The sequence below is a fragment of the Pogonomyrmex barbatus genome, unplaced genomic scaffold (assembly GCF_055798465.1).
Source record: "Pogonomyrmex barbatus isolate J1 unplaced genomic scaffold, ASM5579846v1 scaffold7, whole genome shotgun sequence".
Classification (NCBI taxonomy): domain Eukaryota; kingdom Metazoa; phylum Arthropoda; class Insecta; order Hymenoptera; family Formicidae; genus Pogonomyrmex; species Pogonomyrmex barbatus.
In genome coordinates, this window is record NW_028297171.1 from 5,079,961 (window position 1) to 5,107,475 (window position 27,515).

Here is a 27,515-nt window from a genome sequence, read left to right on the forward strand (position 1 = left end):
GGGATTATCTCCGAACATTGTTTAGGTGGTTACCCAGCTGTCCGCGGAGAGCGGCTGAGCTGCCCGAGGAGAGAGAACGAAGCATCGAGATCTGCATCGAGTTGGAAATCGATAAAAGTACGAAAAAAGCCGTAACCATCGAACGGTAATGACGTTTTTGATGAAACCCACGTTTTGCATGATCGACGAATCATCATTGGGACTGTCAGCGCTATTATCGAGTCTCGAATCGCAATAAAGTCGCAATCAAATCAAACGAAACTTCTTTGGAACGTAGATAACTCTCTAAGGTGAACGTGCACCTGTCATTGTACGAGGTCACTCGCGAGAGAGCTACCTACATCTATCATCGGCGCAGTCACGATCTCAGATACTCGGGGAACGATCTCTACCGGTCGTTAATTCCCTTAGAATTACTTCCGAACGTTATTTATGAACCTCCTCCGTGAAGAAAAGAAAATAAGAAACCGCTTATCATGCGATAGAAATTTGTAAAACTAAACAAAACAGTTGAGGATAAAAGTACGTAGTGCTATCAAGAAATCGCCTTACATAACACGCGAAAAGATGTTATGTGAGAGAACTACCTGCCTCTATGGAGCGGCGCAGTCACGAGTTCAGAAACGGCGGGAACGAAGAGACTAGATTATCTTTGGACACGCGCATTAATCTCACTAAGATTATCTCGGCACATTGTTACCGGCTGTTCGCGATGAAACTCTTCGAAACGAAGATAAAAACATCGGGACGTTTTAGTATTAGAAAAGGAAAGTCGATTAGATAGACGGATAAGAAGCTCGGCGATTGTTCAAATTAAACAGCGGCGGGATATGAACTCGTACTTAACAAAAGTAAAATTAAATCAGCTCGATTAACAGAAGAAGTCTTTTCATTAAAATTTAGCTCAGCCTTTCTCAGGAGACCCGCGTGTAATTCTCCGCGCTGTTCATCGCGCGATCGCAGAACCTGTCGAGCGATTCTCTCGTACATGCCCGAGAGGATCGAGCGGCGAGCTCCCGAAGGGCGGACGTGCACTTGCCGGTCGCATTGCGCGAGGTCATCTACAAGATAGAGGGCCGGAGAGAGAAAGAGAGTGAGAGAAGGGGAGAGAGAGAGAGAGAGAGAGAGAGAGAGAGAGAAAAAAAGAGAGAGAGCGAGCTACCTGCATCCGTGCAATCCAGTGCAGTCACGAGCGGGCCAAGTAAAGAGACGGAGGGAGGGGGCGAGAGCGGGAAACGAGGCAGAGATCGACCGGCCGACCATTCCTGTCTACCGTCCGTGTTGGGCCGGGAGAACCCGCGAGATTATGACCGCGCGTATAGCCGCGCGGCGGAGAGCGACTTCACCGCTTAGGCGCGGTGGGTGTCGGTGCCGGGGCGTGTGAACGCTGTGACATATGCGGTGTGTCGCTTTCTTTAATCGCCTCTGGCCGCGCGCTCGCGCCGCGGTACGTACACACACACACACACACACACACACACACACACACACACACACACACACACATATATATATATATATATATATCGTGCGCTTGCATACATCCATTCGCTTCGACCTCACCTCGCGAGCTCGTCCGTAATTTCACGGCGAGCGTGTCCACCGTCGAGGTGCTCCGGCCTGGCGGATGCGCGCTCCTCCACTTACCTAATACGAGCGAAAACGACTGTTCTCTCATTTACGGCGGGGAAACGTTGGAAGGGGGACTCACCGAGAGAAAGAAGGATGCGCATACGTATTATGGGCAAATGAATGGTTAAGTGCCAGATGCTGTTTTCATAATTACTTATTTGTATGATTACTTATATCTTATTTGAGGAGGAAAATTGTGCGTTTAGCAGATATGGTTTTTCGACTACTGAAATGTACGGCCGCTTAATCATTCAACATAGCATTCGAGATTTGCAGATAATGAAATGTATTACGTATTGGTATCACATAGTTGGAAAGCAACTGGTTAATAATAGTTATCTTTAATTAAATCTTCAAGTAAATTGCTAAAATTTAAAAATATATTTTTAATATTTTCGGAGGAAAATATTCGAGTTATTCCATGTAGTAGATATTTTCGACATTTTATCATTATGAAGCGATTTTTTTTATTTCTTTGGTGAAATGTCAAGTAATACGTTGCTTTTTTGACATTTCTATTGGCAAGACAACAAGATAAATCAAAGAACATTGGTTAATCACTATTTTACGAAACAAAATTTTTGATGTATAAATTTATCGTATTAAAGATTCTCTCTCTCTCTCTCTCTCTCTCTCTCGCTATCCAACCACGAATTAATAATGCAATAAATTCAATGCTTAGCCAGGTGGGCGTACGGAACGCGCGAGAGCAGACAGAAAGTTAAGAGGAGAAGAAAGATTACGCGTTGACAGCACGCACTAGCATCTTTCCTTCCGCAATTTAATTTGCTAATTAACATGTGAATGATTATTTGACATGTCTATCACTCGTGAATATAACGATGGTTTCAAAAAATGCAAATTACATATTCTTTTTTTTTTACAATCGTTTCTCTTTCTTTCTTTTTTACAATATTTTGGTTTTACTTAGTGACACAATAATTCTTGAACAATATGTGAGATAGCTTATGAATGATATATTAATCATTAGAATCTTTTTTTTATAGTTCTTTCAGAACAAGTTCTGTAACTTAGTTTAATAAATATAAATAACTTATACATTTCTGTGTTTACTATAATAATTTTTTTTATATATTTATAATTCATTATTTTATTTTAAAAATACTCATTTTACAGTACTATATTTTATTATTTTTACAAAAAGCACATTAAAATTAGATATTTTCAGAAATTTTCTTCTCATCTGTTTTTTCATATTACATTAATATTTGAGTACATATATAACATTGATAAAGTTCGACTAAAAAATATAAATTATTATTTTGTGAAAAATATTACATCATTTTTCTAATAAGAAAAAAATATATAATTGTATTAATTACATTGATAAATTTAACAGATAAACAAATTTATATCGAGGATATTTTTATAGAATATATGTAGCACTAAATTGCATAAATTATTTATTAAAGATTTTATGCTTCCTGTAAGCGTTTATTAATTTATAGATATACGTATTATATTTTTATTTATTTTGTACACATGACACTTGGAATAATTTTTCACAAGCTGGGGAGTGTAACTTTCTGACATTCTATCGTGTGAAGCAAGATTCCATTAAGTATGAAGAAGAATTATATACGATAAGAGCTGCCGAACGATCGGAATGGCAACGCGCAAGCACGATCGACGCGAGGCGACCGTAAATATCAAGCCAGTGCGAATTTACGGTTGGCCAGAGTACATTTTTCTTTCGGAGTGTATCGGCCGCGTCAGCGAAAATAATCAAGGAGTTCGTTAAACGCATGGGAAGCGGCACAACGCGGCGTGGCGCGGCGCGGCGCGGCGCGGCGCGGCGCGGCGCAAGAGAATGAATTACATCTCCACCCGGGGCCCGAAACTCGAGAAGCGGGATATCGACACGCCGATATCCCGCTTACGGGTACGCGCACCCCGTTTCTCGTACCACCATTCGCGCTTGTCAAGCGAAAAGGCTCAATTCCCCGGGCCGGTAATAGCTGGCGCATTATGTCAACCGTCGCCCGGACAACCGTTTATTACGAGGATGCGCGCGTGATAAAAAACGTATTTTGCATAATGCAAGATAATCAAGCGAGACGGGTTTGGGACAGGTGTGGTGCCGACGCGCGGAGCCCTATCTTGTTCACCGTGTAAAAGTGCCGTCTTTCCCTTTCTCTCTGCCGTCATCTTTCCACGCGAGAGCCGACGTGTAAATTAATAATCTATTAGGGCACAGCCACGTCTCTCTTCATCCCGCTTTTTCTCTCATCTCTTCCCCTCTCATCTTTTTCTTTACGTCTTTCGTGCTTCTGATGACTCGTTCCGTCCTTCGTGTTCGTCGCCTGTTTTCAACCTCCTTCCTTATCCCGCCTCATTCGCCATTTCTCTCTTCTCGTCTCGCTCTTCTTCTTTTCTGTTCCTTACGAACCGTTCTTCATGATGCTTCCGCGCATGGCGAACGCGAACGATGCCTCTGGCGACGGTATTAACCGGCACGAACTCGACAGGTTATCGTATATGTGTGTACCTGCGGTACATCTCGTCTATGCTAACGTTGAAGAAAAAAAAAAAGATTGTCTCGGAAAGTTGAATTTCCCTCCGCGATCTTGACGAACTGTAGTATTATTCAGCCTAGTAAGATTCGCATGTCGACGCCTTATCAATATCGAAACACGTTTCAAAACACGGTCAACGGGAGACGAATGTACATGATGATGATTATAACTAATCCAAGTACATGATGATGATTATAACTAATCCAAGAACGTAACCGGTCATATTAGTCACATTACATTACACAAGCATTTCTACTTATGCGTGCGACTTATTTGCGGCAACACTTACTATTAACGAGAACGTAACCAAGCGATATTAGTCACTACCAGGCTAAAATATAGCTTGTTGCGCCAAGTGCTGCTGCTTCAATTTACGGCTTACATGTAGCAATACTTTACAAGTTTTATTTTAATTAAATAGAGATAAATATCAATTGCAGAGTGAAATGGAAAAACAGAAGAAGTAGACAACAATATTGCACATTTTCTGATATTTTAATTTTCATTTACAAGCTCCCACTATTAAGGTTATCTGAAATAATCGAAAAAATAATACGGTAAATATATAACGTTATTCAAAGAAAACGCAATAATTTTTATCCATTTCCAGATGTATATCTTTGTATGCGATTTTTTATATACATATATGTTGAAAACGTATATTGGTACGTATGTAATATATAATTTAACGAAATGTTGGTCATTTGTAGAGAGAGAGAGAGATGTGCCATTTCGAGAGGTAAAATGAAGCAGCGTTAAATAGCGTGAGAGGGCGGAGATATCGATAACATTAAATCTCTTTGGAACGGATTGCCGCGGAGACTCTCGTAGCGCTTTGCGAAGGTGTAACGTGCCTTCTAAATCCCTCATTCGCTTCGCTTAAGCGTCATGACTCGCTCGCTCAAAACGTATGACGCGAGCGGCATGTGCACACGCGAGAGAAATCGTGTGGGATCGTTTCACGGTGCCCTTGAATGCGACGCCGCGAGGTTATTCGATTTAACCCCCGATGGTTGAATGCAGATCTTCCGAGTGGCACACCGGACATCGACCGACAATACCACTTACGCGATGCACCGCGAGCGTGCGATTTCGAGATGTAGCGATACGCTTGCGTAAGCACCGCTATACCAACTCTAATCGAATTATTTGCCAAGAAAACGATTTTTACGAGCAGTTTGAAAATCACTTTAAGCAAACGTATTGTTATTTTTAATATTTAGAATCTCTGAATCTTAATGTTAATTTTAATGGCACTCTTTCGCGTATCGAATTTGCCTCGAGCAACTCTTTCCTTAAGTATGGATTTTCTTTAAGGGATCGGCTGCCTAAAAAGCGTAAAGATATGCTGACATCCGTGTCATAATAGGTAGACGCGTCATCGTAAAGCATAAAAGTTCTCGAGGGCAGAGGATTAAAATGCATACTTCGTACGCGGCATCATATATCGCAATCTACATCATTATATTACGTAGTGCTTATCGCGCGTCATCGCCTTAAACACGATTATTCGAGAAAGCTTAAGTGAATACGCGGGCGCGTGTAATTATCGACTGTTAGCGATCGACTTTCGGAATTTATCGCGGGTACAAGATCGTATCGCGGCGTTCTCGAGCCTGCGAGGTTGAAACCTGCTCGGACGGCGACACGGGAACGAGTGATTTGATCTATCGAAGCCGGGTTTTAATCGACGACGTTCAGTTCCTAATGAACGTCCAATGAAATGTCACCAGCGCCGGTGAAAGCGCTAATCTTGAGCGACATCATTGCGACATTTTATGCGTTGGAAATACGGAAATGGGAATATTAAAATCTTACGATATCTAAATCCTTTTCAAATGATTTAGAAACGTGTCAAAGAACAGAAATAATAAAAGAAGACTTTGATGATAATCGCACTTTAGAAGAACAATAAAAATTTTAAGTCTGTTAATAGTAACGGCGTTAGCTCGATAGAAGTAATTGTTCCGAATTTATATGTTTAATTAAGAAGAATGAAATTAAAAATTATAGGATATCTAAGATCCAGTTCTACGGAGCAATGCCATTTATTATTTTATTGCTTGAAACTTATCTTGACTTGTTATATTATTTTAAACATGACATTTCTCAAATTTTATTTATTTTCCAAGACGAGCGTTTAATATGATATTTTAATATGATATTAGTCTTTTGTACAATTCATGCAATTTTTTACGCAGTAACACGACGATATGTAATTTCCACTCAAAATAAATTTGTGTTAAACGACGACTCGCGTGCTCGGATCGCGTACGACGAAATATAGCGAAATATCCGCGTCTGACAAATAGTCAGGTTCTCTCAAAAGATGTGGTGGTAGTAACACGTATGGAAGCTTTCAGTTTCTCGCGGGTGACGGGAACAATGTGGCAGCCGCCATATACGGCGGCGATCACCGATTTCACGTTAATCGCTTTGTAGTCGGTACACCGGGGGGGAAGAGAGGGAGAGAACAGGCTCTCGCGCGAGCCTAGTCTCTCTGTTATCTACGATTTTCCTAATGCCGCGTGCGAAACGTATGTACGATCGCGTTAATAGCGCGGCGAACGGCGTATATTAATTGCCACGGTAATTCCGAAGGACTCGATTAATAAAGAGCGAGAAATATCTTCGTCGGTGACGATAAACGCACGCCAGCGATCGGCGATTGGCAAACGGAGGAAAACACCAGTGTCGTAAATTTTTACAGATTTTTTTTTTACGAAATTAATATTTTTCTCCGTGTAATCGTTGATTTATTACGTTTACTCTCGGTAAATGTGAACGATACACCGGTACCGCGAGGTGCGAATGTTCGTGTAACGTATTATCGAGCGGAAGAGGATATCGACGCTCAATCGAATTTAAGCATCATTTCGCATCCCCAGAATACATTGCTTTATGACTTTGTGCCGGGAAGATCGATGCCGCGGCGGCAATTAGCCGATAGGCCGCGGAGCGTTGGATGGAAAGGCGGTGGATGATCAATGATAATGACCGAGCCGAACGTGATCGACATGTGCGATGTATATGAGCCACGTGTGCCGCGCGAACATCCGCGGGACCGTGGGGAACAACCGGACCTTGGACCCTTCTTCCTCCTCTCTGCCCGCCCGGTGCACAACCAGCGGCCGCTTAACCCTCGTGCTCAATAGTATGAATCCTGAAGTTGAACCCGGCGTCCATCTCTTTGGACGAGCCGTGATTTGCATGGCGATGAAACGGACATCGTCGAAGATGGCTATGGAACACGCAGCCGTATGAATTTTCTTCTCCTCTCCTTCTCTTTCTTCTTTTTTCGGGCCGGATTGGACGGACAAATAACATCGGAACATTGTGAGCGTTGCCTTTGGTTCATCGCGAATGTGCCGTTATTTCCCTTATGTAAAGATGGATTTTTCAAGATGGAATATTACGAAAATTTACTTTGCGATTATTCATATTCTGTTATCAATTATGGTTTTCTTTGCATTATGTTCTTTAGAAACTTATTTCATATCATATCATTCATCTTAAAAATTAATTTATCTCTTTTCTCCTCTTTTAAATATTATATTAAGAATTTGAAATTTCGTAAATCGATAAAAAAAATAATTTTAGAAAGAAATTTTCTAAACTTTGAAATTTTAATTTTAGAATTAGATATCCGTGTAGAGAAGTTTACAAGTCTATTGTCGCATGGTATCGGGGCAACTTTCATGCGGTAAGGAAATTTCATAAGTTCCCAACGGCGAAGAAGTAAATCGTGGTAAATAATCGAGTAATCGAAAGTTTACTATTTCAATGCACTATTGTGTTGCGGAGTTAATGATACGCTTAAAAATGCGGACACCGAGCCGTTACGTAGAATCATGGCTATTAACTAGTCGACGAAATTGAACGAGATTCGATCTCGAGTTAACTCCCACGCGGAATATGCTCACAGAAGATCGACACACTAGAGTATTGTCTCTAACGAGCCGTTACGTTGCGATGAAAACCGCGGTCAAGCCGTGAGTTCTCACGCCAGATCGTTGCATGCTTACGTCACTTCATCGAAAGTCACAATCAATATGCAAACGGCTTCGCATCTATGTCTTATGTTCTTGTAAAAATGAAAGATTTAAAACGCATACCTGAAATGTGAGATTTCGAATGAAGTATCGCGCCATTTTGTTAAGCATCGGTATATTTCAGAGTACCAAGAGTAGAGTACCAAGAGTTATAGAGTACCAAATAATGAATAGATGCGATAAGGTTTTTAGCTAACAGCAAAATAGTGGAACGCGTAAAAAATTTTGACGTTAATAATACGAGAAATTAATAGACGCTCCTTTGAAACCACGACGATTCAATGTATCTAAAATATTCTGTAGATGAACATTTTAATTAACAGCGAACGCATTACATTTACGCAGATAAAAAAATTTTAATTAAGTTAAATTAATTTAAATTAAATTAAATTAAATTAAAATTCAACTTTCAATCAATGTTGAAATACATCCTAAGCGTTTGACACTGATTCCGCGTAGCGGAATCGCATTCGCGGTGAACCGGTATCTCGACCGCGTGCATACATACGCGCGTAAAAGCACCTTGCGCAAAAGCATCGCTCGAATGCGACGTACCTGAGCGCCTTTTCCACCCGAGAGCGGTCTGGCATTCGCAGATACTCGCGACAAGTACCCGTACCGCTTGCCGCGAGTGAGTCACCTCGGCATGATCGCGGATAAGCGTGGATCAGCCGAGTGAATGAAAGAAAGAAAGAATAAACGAGCGATCGCAAAGAGTAAACGAGCGAGGCAAACAGCGTGACGCATTTATATAAAATGTAACAACATAAATCGTTAAAGTATCAGGAATAAAAAATGAGCCGCGCTACTCAATATGACGGAAAAAAAAAATAATTAGAATCGCACGTGGCAATTTTTCTCTAAATCCGAATTGTACGAAGATTTTATTTGATGTACCAGGACAGGGTCTGTAGCTTAAAAGTTGAAGATAACGAAAACGCGAGGATGAAGATTCGCCGCCAGGTAAAGAGATCCGAGAGAGAACTGTGGAAGAAGAAGAGGAGGAGGAGGAAGAGGAGGAGGAGGAGGAGGAGGGAGTCGGAAAGAGGAAACCCGCTGCGTACGCGGTCGCGGGCAGGTAGATAGGTGATACATTGGCAGCCGCGACAGTGTAACGCAATTGCAATGCAGCGGCATGGGCGCCCTGCGCTCGCAGCGCATTGCCACAGATAGGCTGGAGAGGTATATCCGATGCGGTCAGGCGAACAAGCGAGCGAGCGAGCGAGCGAGCGAGCGAGCGAGCAAGGCAGTCAAGCAGCCAGTCAGGCAGGCAGGCAGGCAGGCAGGCAGGCAGGCGTGCCCGATGGTTACGGCAATCACCGCACATGCTTCCAGGCTCCCGAGACCACGAAGAGAGCACAAACAAACCTCTTACACTCCCAACAAAGCGTTAGACCACCGTCCATTTATTGTGTCCGCCAAGAAGAGAGCCTCCCACGGATCGGCGCGGCTCAGCTCAGCTCGGCGTATGCACCGATATCGAAAGGATGAGCGATCGTTAATTGTCTCGGCGCCGAGAGACGTCCGCCTTCCGCTCGTTCCACCGTCTTCTGTACTTCCGAGTATCGATGGTTATCCACGAGCGTATAACGCGCGAACGCTGCATCGAGAAGCGGGCTCGAGTTAACTGGATCGCAGTTATTGTGCTTGCGTTATATTACTGATTTCGTTGCCTGTGGGGGTTGCTGGTATGATGCCGCGTCATTAATCTGTCTGCATAGTCTTGTTTGGTACTGAGATAGATAGTAGTTAAATAAATAAATAGTTTGTTTAATTTATTCGTTTTAAAAGACATCTTCAACATGTAGAATCTTTTGCTGAAAGATGAAAATCTTTTTAATACAGATGTAAATATACAGTGAAAAATTGTGTAAGAAACAAAGGACAAAATTCAGAAGAATGACGAATGGTTGACTCGATCGCTCCTCTTTGTATATGTTGGAAGAATAATATCAAAGCCTACGGTCGCGATCGTGAAATCGGCCTTCCGTAAGGTCGAGTCTCGATGCACAATTTGTTAAAACCGATAGCTAAGTTTTTGACATCAATTTTCTGTCCGGTTCTGCTGTGCCGCATATTATGCGGACGTCGAGCGTGTTGCCGCGAGCAACTTGTCCGGGGAGAGTCGATTTATGAGAAGAATAGCGTGATGTCGTTTCAGCAATGATACGATAGAAATAAAGCATTCAACACTCTCTTACCGTCTCTCTGCAGATTGCATATGCGAATAAAAATTTGCAAGGTAAGAATGGCTAACTTGTAGTATGTCTCATATCTAGAACGACATTCCAAATATTTACAAACCAGATTGGACTACAATCAAGATTTCGAATTTAAATGATTTCGCATTTTATTCAAACATTGAGTCACACGACATAAGAAAGTAATATGCTGTCATAAATAAAATGTGATATATCAGACACACGCATATTAAAAGATGATTTTCGATAGAGATAAAATCGATAAAATATAATTAATAAAATATCCTATTCACCCACGCTCAGATGCATTTTGTTTTAAAAAATTTAGTAAATTTAGTAAAATAATTAATTGAAATGTTACCGCGTAAACATTTATTAAATTAGAAACACATATCAACCATATTAGCAGGAAAGATAAATTATTCCAAAAATGACGGCGATTTAAGGAAATAATTCAAACATTCTTAAAAATTATTCTCTTACGTCGTCAACATCATCTGAAAATCGCATTCGAATTCTGCAGTTAATCATTTGCAGAACAGCCTTCATAATCCGAAATCAAAACATCTCACGTCCGCGCGTAACGAGAACGACGGAAAAGCGAATCATTACAATGATGCGCCGAGCCTGCAGCATTCGCAAATGTAACTTGCGTACTCGTGCTGATGCGTGCACGCGTGCGTACATATATGCATACGTACGTACATGCGTGCGTGCGTGCGCGCGCGCGCGATCGTGCGTGTGCAATCGCGGTGTTATCGCCGCGGGGTAACCATCCACCTGCCCGAGCGAGAACCGCACGCGGCGCCCACGCAGAACCCGACACGGCGTGGCTGCACCGCGCAGCACGAGGACGAGGCAGGAGCCGAGAGCGAGAGAGGGCAAGGAACGAAGCGGGGCGAGGGATGGGAGACACGCGGGGAAAACGCGAGTGCAACGGCGCGCATTCTGACGAGAGTAGCCCGCGGGCCTAACTCCGTTACAATGAGAGCTGCTCGTGGCATTCCGCGAAACACACGGAACACGTCATCATCACAGAAGACCAACGAAATGACGAGACCTACCCATCGCCGAGCCCGTGTGTGCTCGCACACGAATACACGCGTACCGACACAGCTACACGCCCGCGTACACGTATACGCACCCTCTTCTCCTCCTGGGCTCCCTAGTCTCACAATCCCGGGCTCCCTCCCGCCGCTCTGGCAAAGTGCATAAAGCGCATCCATGAGAGAGCGAGACGGGAATCGTGGCATTCGATTTGGCGGCGGTGGCGGCTGCCGCCGCTGCGGAAACGTCCCGAATGAATCGAACGGCGAATGCAACAACGAGGCGCATCCGGCGATGCGCGAATCTCGACGATGCCGGCAATCCGTAATATCGGCGGCGCCGGTTACGCGGCTCACTCGTATTTGCACAGAACGCAAAGCGGGTTACACGGGCGGTCGATACGCGGGGAACGAGGAAAGGGCACGGCGCGAGTCGAGGGCACAAATGCGGATGAGTCGTACTGGAATTCGCGCGATCGCTGCTGCTGCATCCCTCTCTTTCTCTCTCTCTCTCTCTCTCTCTCTCTCTCTCTCTCTCTCTCTTTCTCCATCTCTTTCGAGCCTTCTGGAGATAGTGCCGAACGGATACCCTCTTCCTTACGTTTCGGTTTACTTTGTAATTTCCAATCGCTAATCTCATATCTCTCTCTAATTTTGTATGAACTCTAAAATATAATTCATTTAATTTTATTATCTGAAATGTGTGTCATTTACATCAGAGAAAATATAAAGCTAAATAATTACATTTTTCTGCGATTTCTTTAGAAAAAGACTAAGGAAATGTATTGTTTGTTCTTCCATAATCTATGTCCAATTTTGGATTCGATGCAGCCGTACAAGTGTACATACGATACTTTGAGAAATCAGCGTTTCGCGAACCCGTCCTGTAATACATCGGTACAGCGTTATCGCGTTTTCGATATCACCCGAAGGGACAGGCCGTTTCTATGCGCTTGCGGCAATTCGACGAATACGCGGCCGCGCTCGGATCATCCGCAGAAGTAGCCCCGATATGACGTCGTCTGATCTCCGTGTCAGGACTAATTGCGTTTATATCACGGCTCGATGCACGCGTAACAGGATTTTGGTTTGCGATACTCTGTGCAATTGCTACTCTGGAAGCAGCCGCATCTCAGTACAATTTCTCTGCGAAAAATACAATTTAGATACCGCATGGATCTTGATTAAAAAAACTGACCTGATTGAAAGATAGATTTCAAAAGATTCTTACGATTTCTTGTATCATATTGTATTTACAAATAGAATTATAGCATAATTGATGTTCTCCTCAGTGCTTCTTTATCTTGTATTTACATTTTTATTTCAATTTTCCAATTTAAATTTCGAAAAATGCAATCAACTATATGATACTGTATTTTTTTTGGCTTTATTATTAACGTAAATTTTTTGATATTGTTCTTATTGAACAGCAGTCAAGTATTATTGCATACAGTGAGCATTACTTTATTTTGAGGTACAGAAGTCTACAACTGTCGTCGCTTCGGGGCCGCGTAGTTCGCGTGCAGAAATCACGAGGGTGGTCGGTCGGTCGGTCGGTCGGTTGGTCGCGAGCACCGCCGCGCTCGTGCACCGGCAGATATACCGTGATTACAAACTCGAGAGTGCCGGCGAATCCATCGCTTATTCCCTATTAATCTCGCGTACGGCGATACGGCGTGGCGATACGAGTCGACGGACCGATCGGCGGATACGTACGCCATGCCTACGTTTCGTTCGTGGGTCGTCGAATTCGCGCCCGTCGTTATCGTTTCCAGCGAGCCTTATTACCGCTCACGACCCACCGTGATTGGTGATGCTTACGATGCCTCGATAGCGTAGGTACTTCAGCATTTCGCTTCAGCATTTCGATATCAGATTTACTTTCTGTAACGGCTAAAGTAATATAAACGTAATAGTTTGCGCTGAAATGTTATCCAATGTAATATAACTTTCTTGATACATTTATTTTCTCAAATAAACAGTTTTATTTAAGATAGAGCAAGATAGCCGATACAAAATATCAGCGAATCAAGCCGCTTTAAAAATTGATATGATGCGCAACGCGTTTCTTTCGGAAAACCATTTCAAATTGAAACAACGATAAATGGCGTGAGATTCTCGAAAGATAACCTGTGCGATTCTTGCGAGAAAACCAATCACGATGATCGCTATTCAGCTGTCTCGAAATCGCCGCCGTAGTTCCAACGATTGTGAAATATCGAGGAACAAGGGGACCAGGCTGCGCCACGAGACTCTGGATACACAAATACACGATACGCGCCACAATCGACGTTATATGACAGCCGGCAATTACACCTCGCCTCGCGAAAGCTGCCGTATTTATAGTCGTCGGTCGCCGCCACATTTTCGCCCGATAATTGACGCGCGGCAACAATATCGTCCTCATTATGACAATTACAAACTGGCGTTGATTTCGAAACGCCGCGTCGCCTGTAATTGGCCAACTGATATGTAACGCCGCGCTTCTCGTCCCGAGATGTGTGATCAAAGGATTGGAATCAAAACGCGCCCAGTCTTACAGTCACGTCCTTTTAAATCGAGCACTATACCGAAAATTATACCGAAAATCAAAAAAACTGTTGGCTATAATGATTATTTTTTTCACTTGCGGTGTCGTGTTCGCATGATTCCTCTTGACTCGCAGTTCGTTCCATAAAAAAAGTATTGCCTTCTTTTTTCTAGTAATGATACAATACTCTTTATCCTGTCTATTAGATTGTATCATTATCTATATTACTTATATGTATTGTTATTATATATATATATATATATATATATATATATATATATGTTATATTAATGTGTGTTATTGGTATTATTCTTCAAAGAAAATATAATAATGAGGCATAGAGTAACAATGTTAACAATGGTGCATTTCCTAGTCTAAACAGATACAACAATTGGTACCAAAGGAGAAAGAGAGACTCCGAAATCATATTCGCGTGCGGTCGCTTACACTACGAGAATAAAGCAATTTCAGCGTTCCGCTCATTGGATAAATATGACCCTTATGGGGCATCATTCATCGCGGTGAAGTCGTTAGGTTATTTCATGATGCATATTCTCTGCGTGCAGCGATTTTTAAGCCATTTTGACGCGCCTCGACATAGATTATTCTTATGAAATTATTATGTCTGTGAAATATATACACACATATACGTAGCATTATCTATATCTATTTTTATGCAATTTTTAATTAATGCATTTTTAATATATTATTATTGAATTTTAAAAGATTTCCGCGTTTCTAATGTTATTCTTGTAACGTTTATATATTCGTTATGTTTTGATTAGTTTATATTTTAATTATGTTTAATTACTTATTATTATTTTTTTGTTTATTCATAGTTATTCATAGTTAGAATTTATAAGTTATACAAAAAGAGAACGAGAATGTGATTAGAGAAGAAGAATACAGTTTTTCTGAAATATTTTATTTTGCAGTTTAATATTAAAAGCTAAATATGTCTCAAGATTATTTTATAAATTATCTTTTATCTTGTTCGCTGTGCATGTTCTAATGGAGTTTACGCATTAAGACATACATAAACTGTAATCCTAACTTTCTTCTCTTCGCGCGCCTTTCGTGTTGCGCATTAAAAAGTTTAACTATTTCCGCGATTAAGATTAGCGCGATCGCCGGTGTCCACGATATTCTCCCGCATTGCTTCTTTTATCAAACCGAACCGCACCTCGTAATCACAGTCGTCGCGCGTCCAATTAATAACCAGATGAACGATACTGATTATCCTTAACTAGCCACTTAGTCTCAGGCCAGTTTTATACGACAGCGTACTATCGTATCACAGTTTATATCTAAGTTATCTTTTCGCATTTCTTCCTCCTAGTAGAATTTCTTACACAACTGTAAGATGCGCAATATGATTATAACCATAAATCGAGTATTTTTCAAAGCTGTAAAAAAAAAAAAACAGCGTGCCGCTTTCTCAGATTAATTTTACGGATCAAATAATGAGGCATCATCTCCGCTAGTTACGATCACGCGGAGACATTCACGCGACTAGCGTAATTTATTACGGATCGCAGCGAAGTTCCGGCGAGATAACACGGCGTCATCGTGGCCCGATTTATCGCGTGGAGGAGCGGCTCCGCGATGCTCGGTCGCGATGGCGAAAAAGGCAAAGTGTCGTCGTCATCGACCTGGGATTATTGCCGCGCGACGACACTAATCCGCGAAAGCGGGCTTTTTTTTATCATGAACATCAAAGAAACGGTTGACGCCGCGCTCCGCTAAACAGCCAGCGACGAAAAAGGACGACTCCAAAAATTATGGCATGAAACGCGGCGGAAAAAAGTAGGCGTGCGCTAAGAGGAAGGTAATTGACTTGATCTCGCGGATGTCCCACGTTAATCCTCCGTCGCGTACTTTTGCGGTAGCTCTCTTTTTATATTTTCTTACATCGAGATGCGACTGACGGCGCGTCTCCAATCATTCCTCGTCGTCGTTCATCGATCGCGAAACGTCGCGCTCGCGCTCTTATCACGCGAATAACCGTTGCAAGCAAAAGTGCTAATAGCATCGCGCGTCCTTTCGATGGGATCTCTCTCTACGATTCTCTTTTTTTTTCCTTCTTCGTCAGCGGTCGCCGTTTGATGTCGAGGAAGCGGCTTTCGAGTCGCGCCGCGCCATCGACCGACGTTAATCAGTACGGTACCTTAACGCTAAGCTATTTTGTTTCACGCGCCGTGGGGATCGAAAGATAGAGCCTCCAAAGAATCTCGATTCTTCTGATTCTGACACGGTAATCGTACCTAAGCAGTCTCTGCATTCGTGTGCGATAATAAAGACACGGCAGTTTGACCTACACATTTTTCTATATTTAAAGCGTTGAATTACTGTGATATTAAAAATGATACTTTACTTTTGAATTTAGCGAATATTATTTCTAATTTTTGATTTCAGAATGTAAATGTAATTATCAAGATCTCAGTTATACAAAGGAGAAAACTTTAAACGATATCAATGTGCATGATGCATCCGAAGAATTTAATCGTATTGCACGAATGCGCTGGAATGTTTGCCTCAACTTGGTAGCGCCAATTAATTTCGAATGATATCCGATTAATTTAATTCCCAGTGAAGAGAATACTTTTTCTTTTCTCTCTTATTTCCCTCCTTTCCCTCTCTTCTCGTTTTCTTAATTTTTTGGCGATGTCATCGATGTCACTTCTAAATGAACCTGTTTCGACGAGACGTTCTTGATGGCGTGTTACGAAACATCGATTTGCGAAAGATGAACGTTTCGGAATACTCGCATGTAAATACCGTCACTCGGTGAGAGAACACACGCACCCATGATCGATGTGTCGTCCGATCGGTGTAACTCGCGCTCACGTGCTTACCCGAAGCGGACTCGCTATTAATAAGTTACTAATGGAATCCTGACTTACGTAGGCGGACCTATAAATTATCGTGGCGGAGGTGCACTGACAGATCGGTCGGTTGCTCGAGCAGCGTGTGCTTTTGCGATTTTCTCCGTGTACACGTGCTTTAATGATAATTAACACGTTCCTCATTTTTGTCAGCAAGGGAAAAGTCGCCGTTTCGATGATCACGCCGTTTGGCTGCGCGTTTGGCGCTTCGTGTTATTTGCTATGCAAAATTCCATTTCATACATAGGAATTTGCTCTTTTTAGCGCGAGAGGTTTATATAAGAAAGGTTTATATATGAAAGAAAAAATTTTTGCGCGAGCGAAATTAACGTAAAACGATACTAATTTTGCTTTTTGATCTGTTGGTATTATGCGTTCACCATTTGGATCTAAATCGACGATCGACATCATAGATAGATTGCGCAAATTTAATCGCGATAGTTGAGGATTAAACGTAAAATGTGTATGAATCATTCTTGGCTGTTCGTAATGTATAGTTCAAATTTGAGGTGGTTTGCGACGCGCGTTTAACGCGAGCGGCATATAACGCGGCGTGTTATTTCACTTTGATATTTGACGTGAGCGATAATGTAACGTGATAAGGTAGACATTACGCGAGGCGTTGCAATAATAATCGAGCGTGTGTTTGTCATTAATTATATGACTTTTCAAAAGCAGCGGAACGAATATAACATGATCGAGAAGTGGTTAGCGCACGTAGGTCGCCGCACGAAGGAATCCGTGGGAACCTATCATTTCGCAGTAATTTCTCGCCATGTCGGTGGCGACTCGCATAAACGGATAAAATGCTTCCCGTCAGATTAAACGGATTAATTAGTCACAAATATACTTTCGGTACCGACGCATCATAAATGACATTCTTCGTTCTTTGCACAAGTTGTATCTACCTTATCTTTAAGACCATATCTAAATCTGTTTTAAAATGAAAAATAATTTACGATCATATTAGTTTTACTTTTATATTTTTGAATAATTTCTTCAACATCTCTCTTGGCATTAGAAGATTAGTGCTTGATTTAAATAAATAATAAGCAATAAATCTATAAAGATAAGAAAATTTGTGAAATAAATATTTATATACGCAAGAAATTTGTGGAAAGGGATAAATAGGAAATACCACGTCCATCTCTTTTTCAACGTGTGTCCCCTTTATGGATTTCATCGTTGCGAAAACCGAGAGAGCTATCCGTGCGACTTTCCTAATCGCGGACATCTGGACGGTGAGTGCGACGCAACGTGCTCCGCGAACTGGGTCGACGGGTGTCCTCAGGATTGGACGAGAGAGAAAGTGCTGCTTCTGAGAGCGTCGGCGGGGTGCACCGTCGGTGCACCGGCTCTCCCACACCATAGCCTCTCGTTCAAGCGTGTGCTGCAGCCGGCACGATGAAGCGAAGAGATGCCTACTCGCACGGCCGAACGCGCCGCGGGTGGTCCGGTTTTCCGTGCGCTAACTTTTCCATGTACTCGCGTGACTCGATCGTCGGCGGAGACGCTTTATTATCCCCCTGGCGCGCCGCGTTTGCGAAATCGTCGTCGACGAGACGCGATCGCACTTGCGAAACCGCACCGCGATGCGCGGCCGCGAAGGATGCACGACGGGACGACGGGATCGTTTCCGACAATCCGTCATGGCAATCCGTTCACGGTAATTGTTTATTTAAATCCATTGGATTAATCAGCGACTTTTTCTCGCGACTGGTCGTTTTGCCTCGCGTAGAAGATTGCGAAACTATCAGTTACTACGTTTGTTGGAAGCTTTTGCTCATTGAAATCGCTATCTCTGTCGTTTAACGTCTATGACGTGGCAGGACTCGGATGCACCGGGACCGCAGCCGGCATCGCAGAATCGAGCCGGAGGATCGGCATGACTCGGCCGGACATCGAGGAACGCGCGACCGAGCCGCGTTCGTTACAGGTGTTCGATCACGTTCTCCGCGGCTAATCGGCCTGCACGATCTTATCGGGGAAAAATTTACCGCGGTTGCCGGCGAGACCTAACGAAGTCACTTCTCGTGACATCGCCAAGCATTTGCGCATACCGCGAATGCAACCAACCGCGAGAGAGAGGGAAAGAGAGAGGAGGGGGGAAGGGGGAAGGAGGCAAGAGAGGACATCGATCGGACCACGCGTTGATATCGAACGGCGCGTTTCTCGGTGCGATTCCGTACGATAAAGACACGATTGATGATCGTGATTAACGAATGATTTTTCGGCGACGGTGATAAGGGGCCACCTCGGTGACTCTCGCGATTACCGCGCGTGATTTCGAAGCCGGTATCAACTGGGCAATTGGCGAACGGCGAGGGAGGAGAAAACAGGAAGTGTTGCTATTTATGTTGCACAGATTCCTCTCGCGAAGCATTCGGATGACTTATAATTTTCTACTTTATAAGAGATACCTGCGTCGTGCGAGAAATTATGCCTTGACGTCGATTTATCGCATGGTACGCACTCGTGCTAACTTATCAACGGATAGAAGATTATATTATTTTTCTTTCGTATCTTGATACAAGAACATAGGGGCGTTTACTCATCTTTCAATATTGGATCCGTTCGAGAACGATAATCTGGGACATTATTTTTATACTTTGCTTATAATGTCAATGGTCAATAAACTTGAAGAATTATTAGTTTGATATTTTTTATAAATCAGAATCTTAGTTATGTAAATAAAAGAGAAAATTTGTTTAATTTCGTGAATTTTAACAAATTTTCAATTTCAAAATAATTCAAAATAATTACAAAAGTTATAAGATTGAAAATAGATAAATATTTATGTATTAATCAACAGAATGTGCTTGAGCTTACAGATTTTGCTTATGAAAGAAATTACTTTTTAATAATTCATTGTGATCAATCGTCTTGTTAGATAAAAAAATTGTTTAACGATATTCTTTGCTCTGTCTGGTGAAATTACTCTTGTAATTATTGTATTTATATTACATGTATTTATATTACATGTCGATATTTCAACTGTACAACTGTATAACGTGCACAAGGCGCATGAAAAAAGATTACCGATATATCGCGTTTAGAAATCTTGTTCTGTTTGAAGTGCGCGATATGGAGTGGACAGAAGTGGCTTTACGCTAATGATTTACGCAGTGCGAGGGATCGAACAGCTGATATTACGTGCGTCGCGATAAAAACGAAATTTATGGCGTACGCGAAAGAGAGACATTGGAAGTAATAGATTCGGATCATTGCGTAGCGTGATCGTCCCGAACCGCAAGTAAGTCCGGCGAGGTCGTCGCGTCAACCAACCGGCCGTGCGATTTGCATTCGGGAGAAAAAGATGCGGAAAGAGGAGAGGAAAATAAAAGGGGCGGCTTCTCTAGCAGCGCGATTATGCCTCGAGCGGTATGCGCGAAATGCCGTGCGTGATTGCACGCATGCGGGACCGGAATGTCAGTAGATGAGATTCCGCCGGTCGACAATTTCCCCCGGCGAGAAAAGAGGATACCCGAGGACATACCGGAGGTATCCCGCGACGGAAAACAACACTTTCCGGTGATGTACGCGGGCGAGGAACAAGTTGAACGATTAACGGCCGTGTTGCACAAAAACACATATTACATCCAAACGCTACGTGTATTGAGTGCTTTTACATTTTTAATATTCTTAAATTTGCACTTCTAATATTTCTACAACATTGAAGCGAAAGAATGAAGTGAAGTTACTTAAGACTCGTCGTTTTGAAAATTTTTTCGAGGAATAACATCTTTTTTTTTTTTTTTTTTAATTAAAAATGCGCTCAAGCGTGAAGGAACATGATGTTCATCGGATTAACTGCAGTGTTCATTTGAACGTTGCGTTATCGCTCGGTCGCGATAATGACGTACATCGCATTCGATGCCGGACGATCGAATCCTGCGTCGATTGATGGTTGCGGCTGGAAACAGGCTGTGTTTTCTTGTGCTCCTGGCCGCGGCACGGCAGGGGATACCCGAAGCATCACTCTCTCACGGCCCCGAGACGAAGCGCGACACTTCGGCGTGTATCGCGTAATAGACCGCGAGCGCTCGGTAATTTTCTGCTAATAACTCGCTAGCCTTTGGCCTCACATGAACCACCGGGTATAAAATTGTCGACGAACCCGTCGTACATGCGCCTTCGCTCCGACCATCGTCCAGCTGGCCAGCAACGGAAATGGTATTCCGCACGTACGCTTGGCTGGTACGAATTCCACGTGTTTCGCATATAAGAATTAATTGATGCACCAGCATCTGTCTTTATTTTTTATTATTGTTGGAGAAGATCGACACAATTTATTTCTTGTATCAACCACATCAGGAAATGAAAGAAGATTGCAGTTCTTTTTTTTGTCTAATCAGAAATCAGCAATCCATGCTTGTAATGATCTCGCGTCTTTTGAGCTTGATCTTTATATATATATTCTGTAAGACAAAAAGTCGCGCGAGGAATGTAGATTTCAGTCTTCTATTGACTTATAACATTATGAAAGAAATGAGAAAAATTATAATTATGCATTCAAAGTGAATATCTCGAAGTTGCATGATCATCACAATTATAGTAAAACATTAGAATCGAGCTACGAACAGAAAAGAGATTTATATAGAAAGTAATCAGATGTTTAATTAAAATTGGAAGAACGCTTAAACACACCTCGCTTCAGTTTTCAAAAAGAGTCCGCTCTTCCGATTTAATGCTTTAAATCGCCGTTTTATAGCTCACATCATATTCAATCTTACGCTGTTTAAAATTGTTCAAGTCAGATTGACATACGATATTCTATAAACTGAGTCTGAAATTTGCCAAAGAAAGAGTAAAGGGGGAGGGGGAAAGAAGAAGCTATTTTTGGTCGTTATAGCAAAAATATTGTGTGCTGTTTTATGTATGGACCGATGATGATACTTACATCGTTGTCAAAGCCACACGAGTCGATTCTATTCACGAGGCATTATAGACACCGGTGCCATTACGAGATAATCCTCTCGCTCGGTGGTCCAGAATACGGAAATGGTTCTCGATAGGGTTCCCGCGATCGTCGGCGAAAAGCAGAGAGGGAAGCCAGTCGTAATAAAGAGCAATAACGCGAAGGATCAGAGACAACTGGTTAACTTTTTCGCGCGGATAATATCGTATCAGATTATAAAATTCTAGTTCTCGTATGTGGCAGCAGGAAAGTCACGAGCAATTGAAAATGAAAGTGAAATAAGTAAAAATTATTCTTTCGAGATGGAAACATATATGATAAAATAAATATATAGAGGCAAAGAAAGAGATAGAAAGGGAGAAGAGAGAGGAGGGAGAGAGAGAGAGAGAGAAGGGTAATTTCCGAAAAAAAAGAATATAAATATTATAATATTAATTTACTGCATCAAATTTATATACGTATACATTTCAGAATTTAAAATTTATTAACGTTATATATTAATAGATGTTTATGTATAATTGTAAAAATATATATGTGTATGTATGTATATATATTATATACATGTATGTATAAACTTATATATGTAAACATGTATATTACATATAATACATAAACAAATATTTTGTATATTTACATCAAGAGTGACCAATTCACGGCATTTATTAATGCCATGTTTAAAAGGCACGGACTGTTAAATGTAAAAATATAAACAAATCAAAAGTGATAATAAATTTTGTTAAACAGAACTCTTTTCTCTTTTAATACAAGAGAAGAAAATATAAGTAAAATTACAATTTTTTTCTGTTTTTTTTCTTTTGCTTAATTCTGTAGTAGAATGGCATACCAAAGATTTCGAACATCTAAAATAGCACGTCAAACAAAAAGGTCAGCCATTCCTACAGTGATAATTCTCTTATTATATGATCAATTCCTAATGAGAATTACTATATATGTTTTGTGAAGTTGCATACAGGAAATGCATTGTCAGGATTGAAAATCATTCCAATTCATTATAAGATTGTTAATTACAAAAAGAAAATTATTAACAATATTTTTTTACTAAATTGTTATAACTAACAATGGTAAGAAACAAAAAAGATATAATACAAAATACTGGTAAAGAATATTAATTCGATACTAATATGTAAGTAATATGTAAGTTATAGATCAATCTGACAATTGTGGCTTGTGTGATTACTGTGGCTGTTGTGACCAGTATGACTATTGTGACTGATATGACAATGTGGTCATATCAATGTAACAATCGCGACTGGTGTGGTAATTTTTGCCGGTGTGGCAGTCGTGACTGGTGCGGCAGTTGTAAATCGATCTGACACTTGTAGCTGATATGGTGGTGGCTGTTGTGACCCATGCGGCCGTGGCTGATATGACAATGTAGTCCGTATAGCAGTCGTGATTGGTGTGGCAGTCGTGGCTGATACAACACTTGTAGACTGATCTAACACTTGTAGTTGATATGGCTGTTGTGACCGATGCGCCAATTGTGGCTGATATGGCAATGTAGTCCGTATAGCAGTCGTGGCCGGTGTGACAGTCGTGATTGGTGCGGCAGTTGTAAACCAATCTGACACTTGTAACTGGTATGGCTGTCGTCGGTGCGCCAATTGTGGCTGATATAGCAATGTGGACGGTATGATAGTCGTGGCCGGTGTGACAGTCGTAATTGATGCGACATTTGTAAACCGATCTGACACTTTTAGCTGATATGGCTGTTGTGACCGGTGCACTAGTCGTGGTAATGTCATCAGAGTGACAGTCGAAGGTATAATCGTGACCGATGTAGCAGACATGCTCGGTATGGCTAGTTTGATCGATTTGACAAATATGGCCGATTTAGCAATCAGAGTTCGACAAGCATGGTTGTTATAGTATTACATGATTCTTGCTAATTATTGTAATTGTGTATAGTTACATAATTTTTGCTAATTATTTGTGACAAAAAATTAATTTTGTCAATAGTAATTGTTGCCTAATCTATAGTCATAAAACTAAACAAAATTAGTTCTATTATACATTTATATAAGATAATTTAAGAAGAATTAATGCTTTAAAATTATGCCACTATATAGACTTTGTATCTTAATTACAATATAGAAAAATTAAACGTGATACTAACATAGACCTATCCGTTTTTCTCGGATTGAAACTGATGATGGTGATACTTGCGATTGCACAGGCAATGACAATTGTGATTTTTGTAAACTGTTGTCCAGCTGTTGCATTAGTTTTTGATATAGTAAAAAAATTTGTTCAATATAAAAAGTATTAAAAATTTATACTACATAATTATGAAAATACAAATAAAATAGCAGAATACTTTATAAATTAAGTAAAATAATAAGATTAAAATTTATAAAAATATATTAATGCATATATATATATATATATATATATATATATGTGTATGTATAATTATTTAATAAATTTACATGCGAATATTATATGTTGTTAATTAACATTAATATTGTTTGTCAAATATTTTGATATTTTTTATGGATTTATCTCAAATATAAGAAAAAATTTTTTGCTCTTTATGATTGTTTTTATATATAGAATAACAAAGAAGTCAAAATTATACAAAAAATGAAATAAAATTTAAAATAATATTTAGAACATAATAAAAATCATACGATAATTATATGTACATTGAAAAATAATGAACTACCTGAATACATTGATTAAAAGTTTTGTTAAATAATATACTGTTTAAATTGCAAATATTTATACCTCAATTACTTCCGTTGTAACTTGCTCTGGTGCTTCGTTATTTTCAATTTGTTCTCGTTCTGAATAAGTTACAATATATTCCCTGCGTTTTTTATAAAAATAGGAACGACAGAATGAAAGACAAAACTTGAAGAATCGTTTGAAGATAAAAAAATCAGCATACCTAATCGAAGAATTTATATATAAAAGAAATTTAATAATAAAGATCTAGTAGTAAAAAAAAAAGAAAAAAAATTAGAAAATAAAAAAAGAAAAAAATTAGTAAAATAATAAATTAGAAAAGAGTTTAAATATAACTATTGTTGGTTTTACAATTTATTTAATAATAAATGATGAAATAAGACAGAAAAGATATTTGAAAAATTTATAGTTTGTAATTATATTTTTTAAAATTGCAATTATATATTTTAATATCAATTGATGAACTTTATTCTTTACTTTAAAAATATTAAAAATATTATAAATATGAAAAATATTTTATGTAATATTTTATTTTGTATCAAAATATTCTATTTTACAATATTTTATAAACTTTTGCTCTTTATGACTGTTTTTATATACAGAATAACAAAAAAGTCAAAATTATACAAAAAATAACATGATTACATGTTATTACAAGATAATTTTGATCAATTTTTACATAAAATTGCATGTTAAAAAATTGTTTAAATATATTTTGTCATACAACAGAAATTTATTATTATTTTATTGTATATTTTCTGATTTCTTTTTAATATAAATTTTTTATATTATTATAAATTAATTATTTATATAAATTAAAATAATTCTCAAGTTATAAGCATTTATGCTATAATACTTTTATTTACCTCATTGTCCAATACAAACAGGAATTTAAGATGAACATTATAAGTATAGCAATTTCAAACCAAAACGTTTCGTAATTTGTAATGTTTAAATTTATATCTTTGCATTCTTTTGTAATATTTTTTTTTTCCTCAGTACTTATTAATGATGATGTCACATTTTCTGCTACAATACCTAGAAAATTAATTGCAATTGTAAATGATTATCTTTATTATATTGTTTATTATATTGTTATATCGATATTATAATAATTATTAATTGTACATTAAAAAATTAATTTCTTTAAATATAAACATTGTTGTGAGATAAATTAAATTTGTTGAATCTAAATTAAATTATTTAATATTTTAATTATTTAATTTTTTATAATGAATATTTGTTTTTAAAATATTTTTTGTTAATTATTTAATGAAAATAAAAGAAAGAAAACAGTTTAACACATAGAACAATTTAAATTACGCTATATAATTAAATAACAATTAATCTTTACGTTAAACAAAAGGAAAAAATTATATAATTGTATTTATATTTTGTTATATAATTGTAATAAAGTTATATAATTGTATTTATATTTTTATTTTGCATTAATATCTTATTTATAATTACAATATTACATATAATTTTAGGTATGTTATTCTTTCCATTAGAAAATATTTCAAATTATGTTTTTTTTTTAATCTCAATTATATTACTGTGTCATATTAAGTTATTTTTAAATTTTATAACTTTGTTTATTAACTTATAAAAATGTCATAGATATTATTTGTCTTCTTAAAAATTTATACAATTAAGAGAGTAGTAAATAAATATAAATAAAGCTATTTAAGTTTTTTCTTTTTCAAGTATATATATATATATATATATATATATAAAACAATAAAAATTATCTTACCAACAATTGAAATGAGAAAGATGATGTTTTGTAGTGATTGCGTCATAATATAAGATATTGAGATTTTATTCTCACCACACTTAAAAATATATCAAATTAGACTTTTAATACGTATTTTGCCGTATACTATCTGAAAATAGTGACATGATTATTTTAAAACAATAGAATACAACAATATATTTTATTTGTTTAACTCGAGATAAAGAAATAAATTCTAAATAAGATTAAATAAGGATAGAAAAATATAACTATAATATTAATTAACAATATAATTCGAGATTCTACGACAAAATTTTATTTGCTTAAAATAATTTAATTTTATTGTCAATTTTTATTATACATGATTGCATTAACATGTGATAACATGAATACGATAATAAACTTTTGTTAAATACAAAAGAATAATCTATAAAGTATAATTAATTTTGATGAATTTCAGGAAGAATAGTTCTTTGCAAATTTAGTTGGACAGGTTACAATGTATATAAGCTAATTTAATTATAATAGCTAAGTGCAATGATAAAAGAAAAAACATTAAAGAAATAGTAATAATAATTAGGCATAATAATTAATATATTAAAGTATTGTATATGTGATTGAATATGAAAACTAGATAGAAATAAGATAATATTACTTACCAAAAATTTATCAACCTATGCTTGGTACATGATAAGTTGACTGACGATTTTACTTATAGAGGACTGTATTTAGTATTATTTGACCCATTTGTCTATTATTAGACAAAATTGTTTATTATTATTTAACCTTCATATTTCTTGGAGGAAAATTCGAATATTTATTGGAAATATGTAAAAATTTACTTTATTTTGATAATTTTAATGTAACAGAGTATGTGTTCACATATATTATGTATGCACATATGAGCATGTGCGTATATTTTGTTTATACGTATACTGTCAGTGAGAATGTTTAAGATTAATGGAGATTTTTGTTCACTGACAATCTCTAATAGTTGATACTCAAGAAATTGTTGAGATTCCTTTCTATTTCTAAAAAATCTTTTATTTTTCATAATGAAGAAAGAATTGTAAAAGTCTGTCAGGCAAATTGAGAAAATTTTTTGAGAAAAAATGCAAGACCGCAACTTTTATTGCTAATTGTTAAATATTATTAAATATTATTAATAATCAAAGTTCTATACAAAATTGTCAATCCTCGTTATTTTGATTTTTTTAAACACCACAATTATTTAGGATTTGATTACTTTTGCATCTTTTTATTAGGATTA

At 38.6% G+C, this 27,515-nt stretch overlaps 2 protein-coding genes across 2 annotated transcripts in view; one reads left to right on the forward strand and one right to left on the reverse strand.

The window, feature by feature from the left end:
* The window catches only part of LOC105432177 (uncharacterized), a 337,430-nt gene that overhangs the window by 19,656 nt on the left and 290,259 nt on the right, over window positions 1-27,515 (forward strand). The gene's annotated exons all lie outside the window — the stretch shown is intronic.
* LOC105427326 (uncharacterized) lies at window positions 22,223-27,066 on the reverse strand. The gene is made up of 6 exons (XM_089083362.1): window positions 26,905-27,066; window positions 26,267-26,396; window positions 25,377-25,548; window positions 24,550-24,712; window positions 23,939-24,035; window positions 22,223-23,623 (listed from the first exon to the last, which is right to left on the reverse strand). Exons 2-6 carry the CDS (start codon window positions 26,310-26,312, stop codon window positions 23,049-23,051), a joined length of 1,053 nt encoding a protein of 350 aa, XP_088939488.1. The 5' UTR covers window positions 26,313-26,396; window positions 26,905-27,066; the 3' UTR covers window positions 22,223-23,048.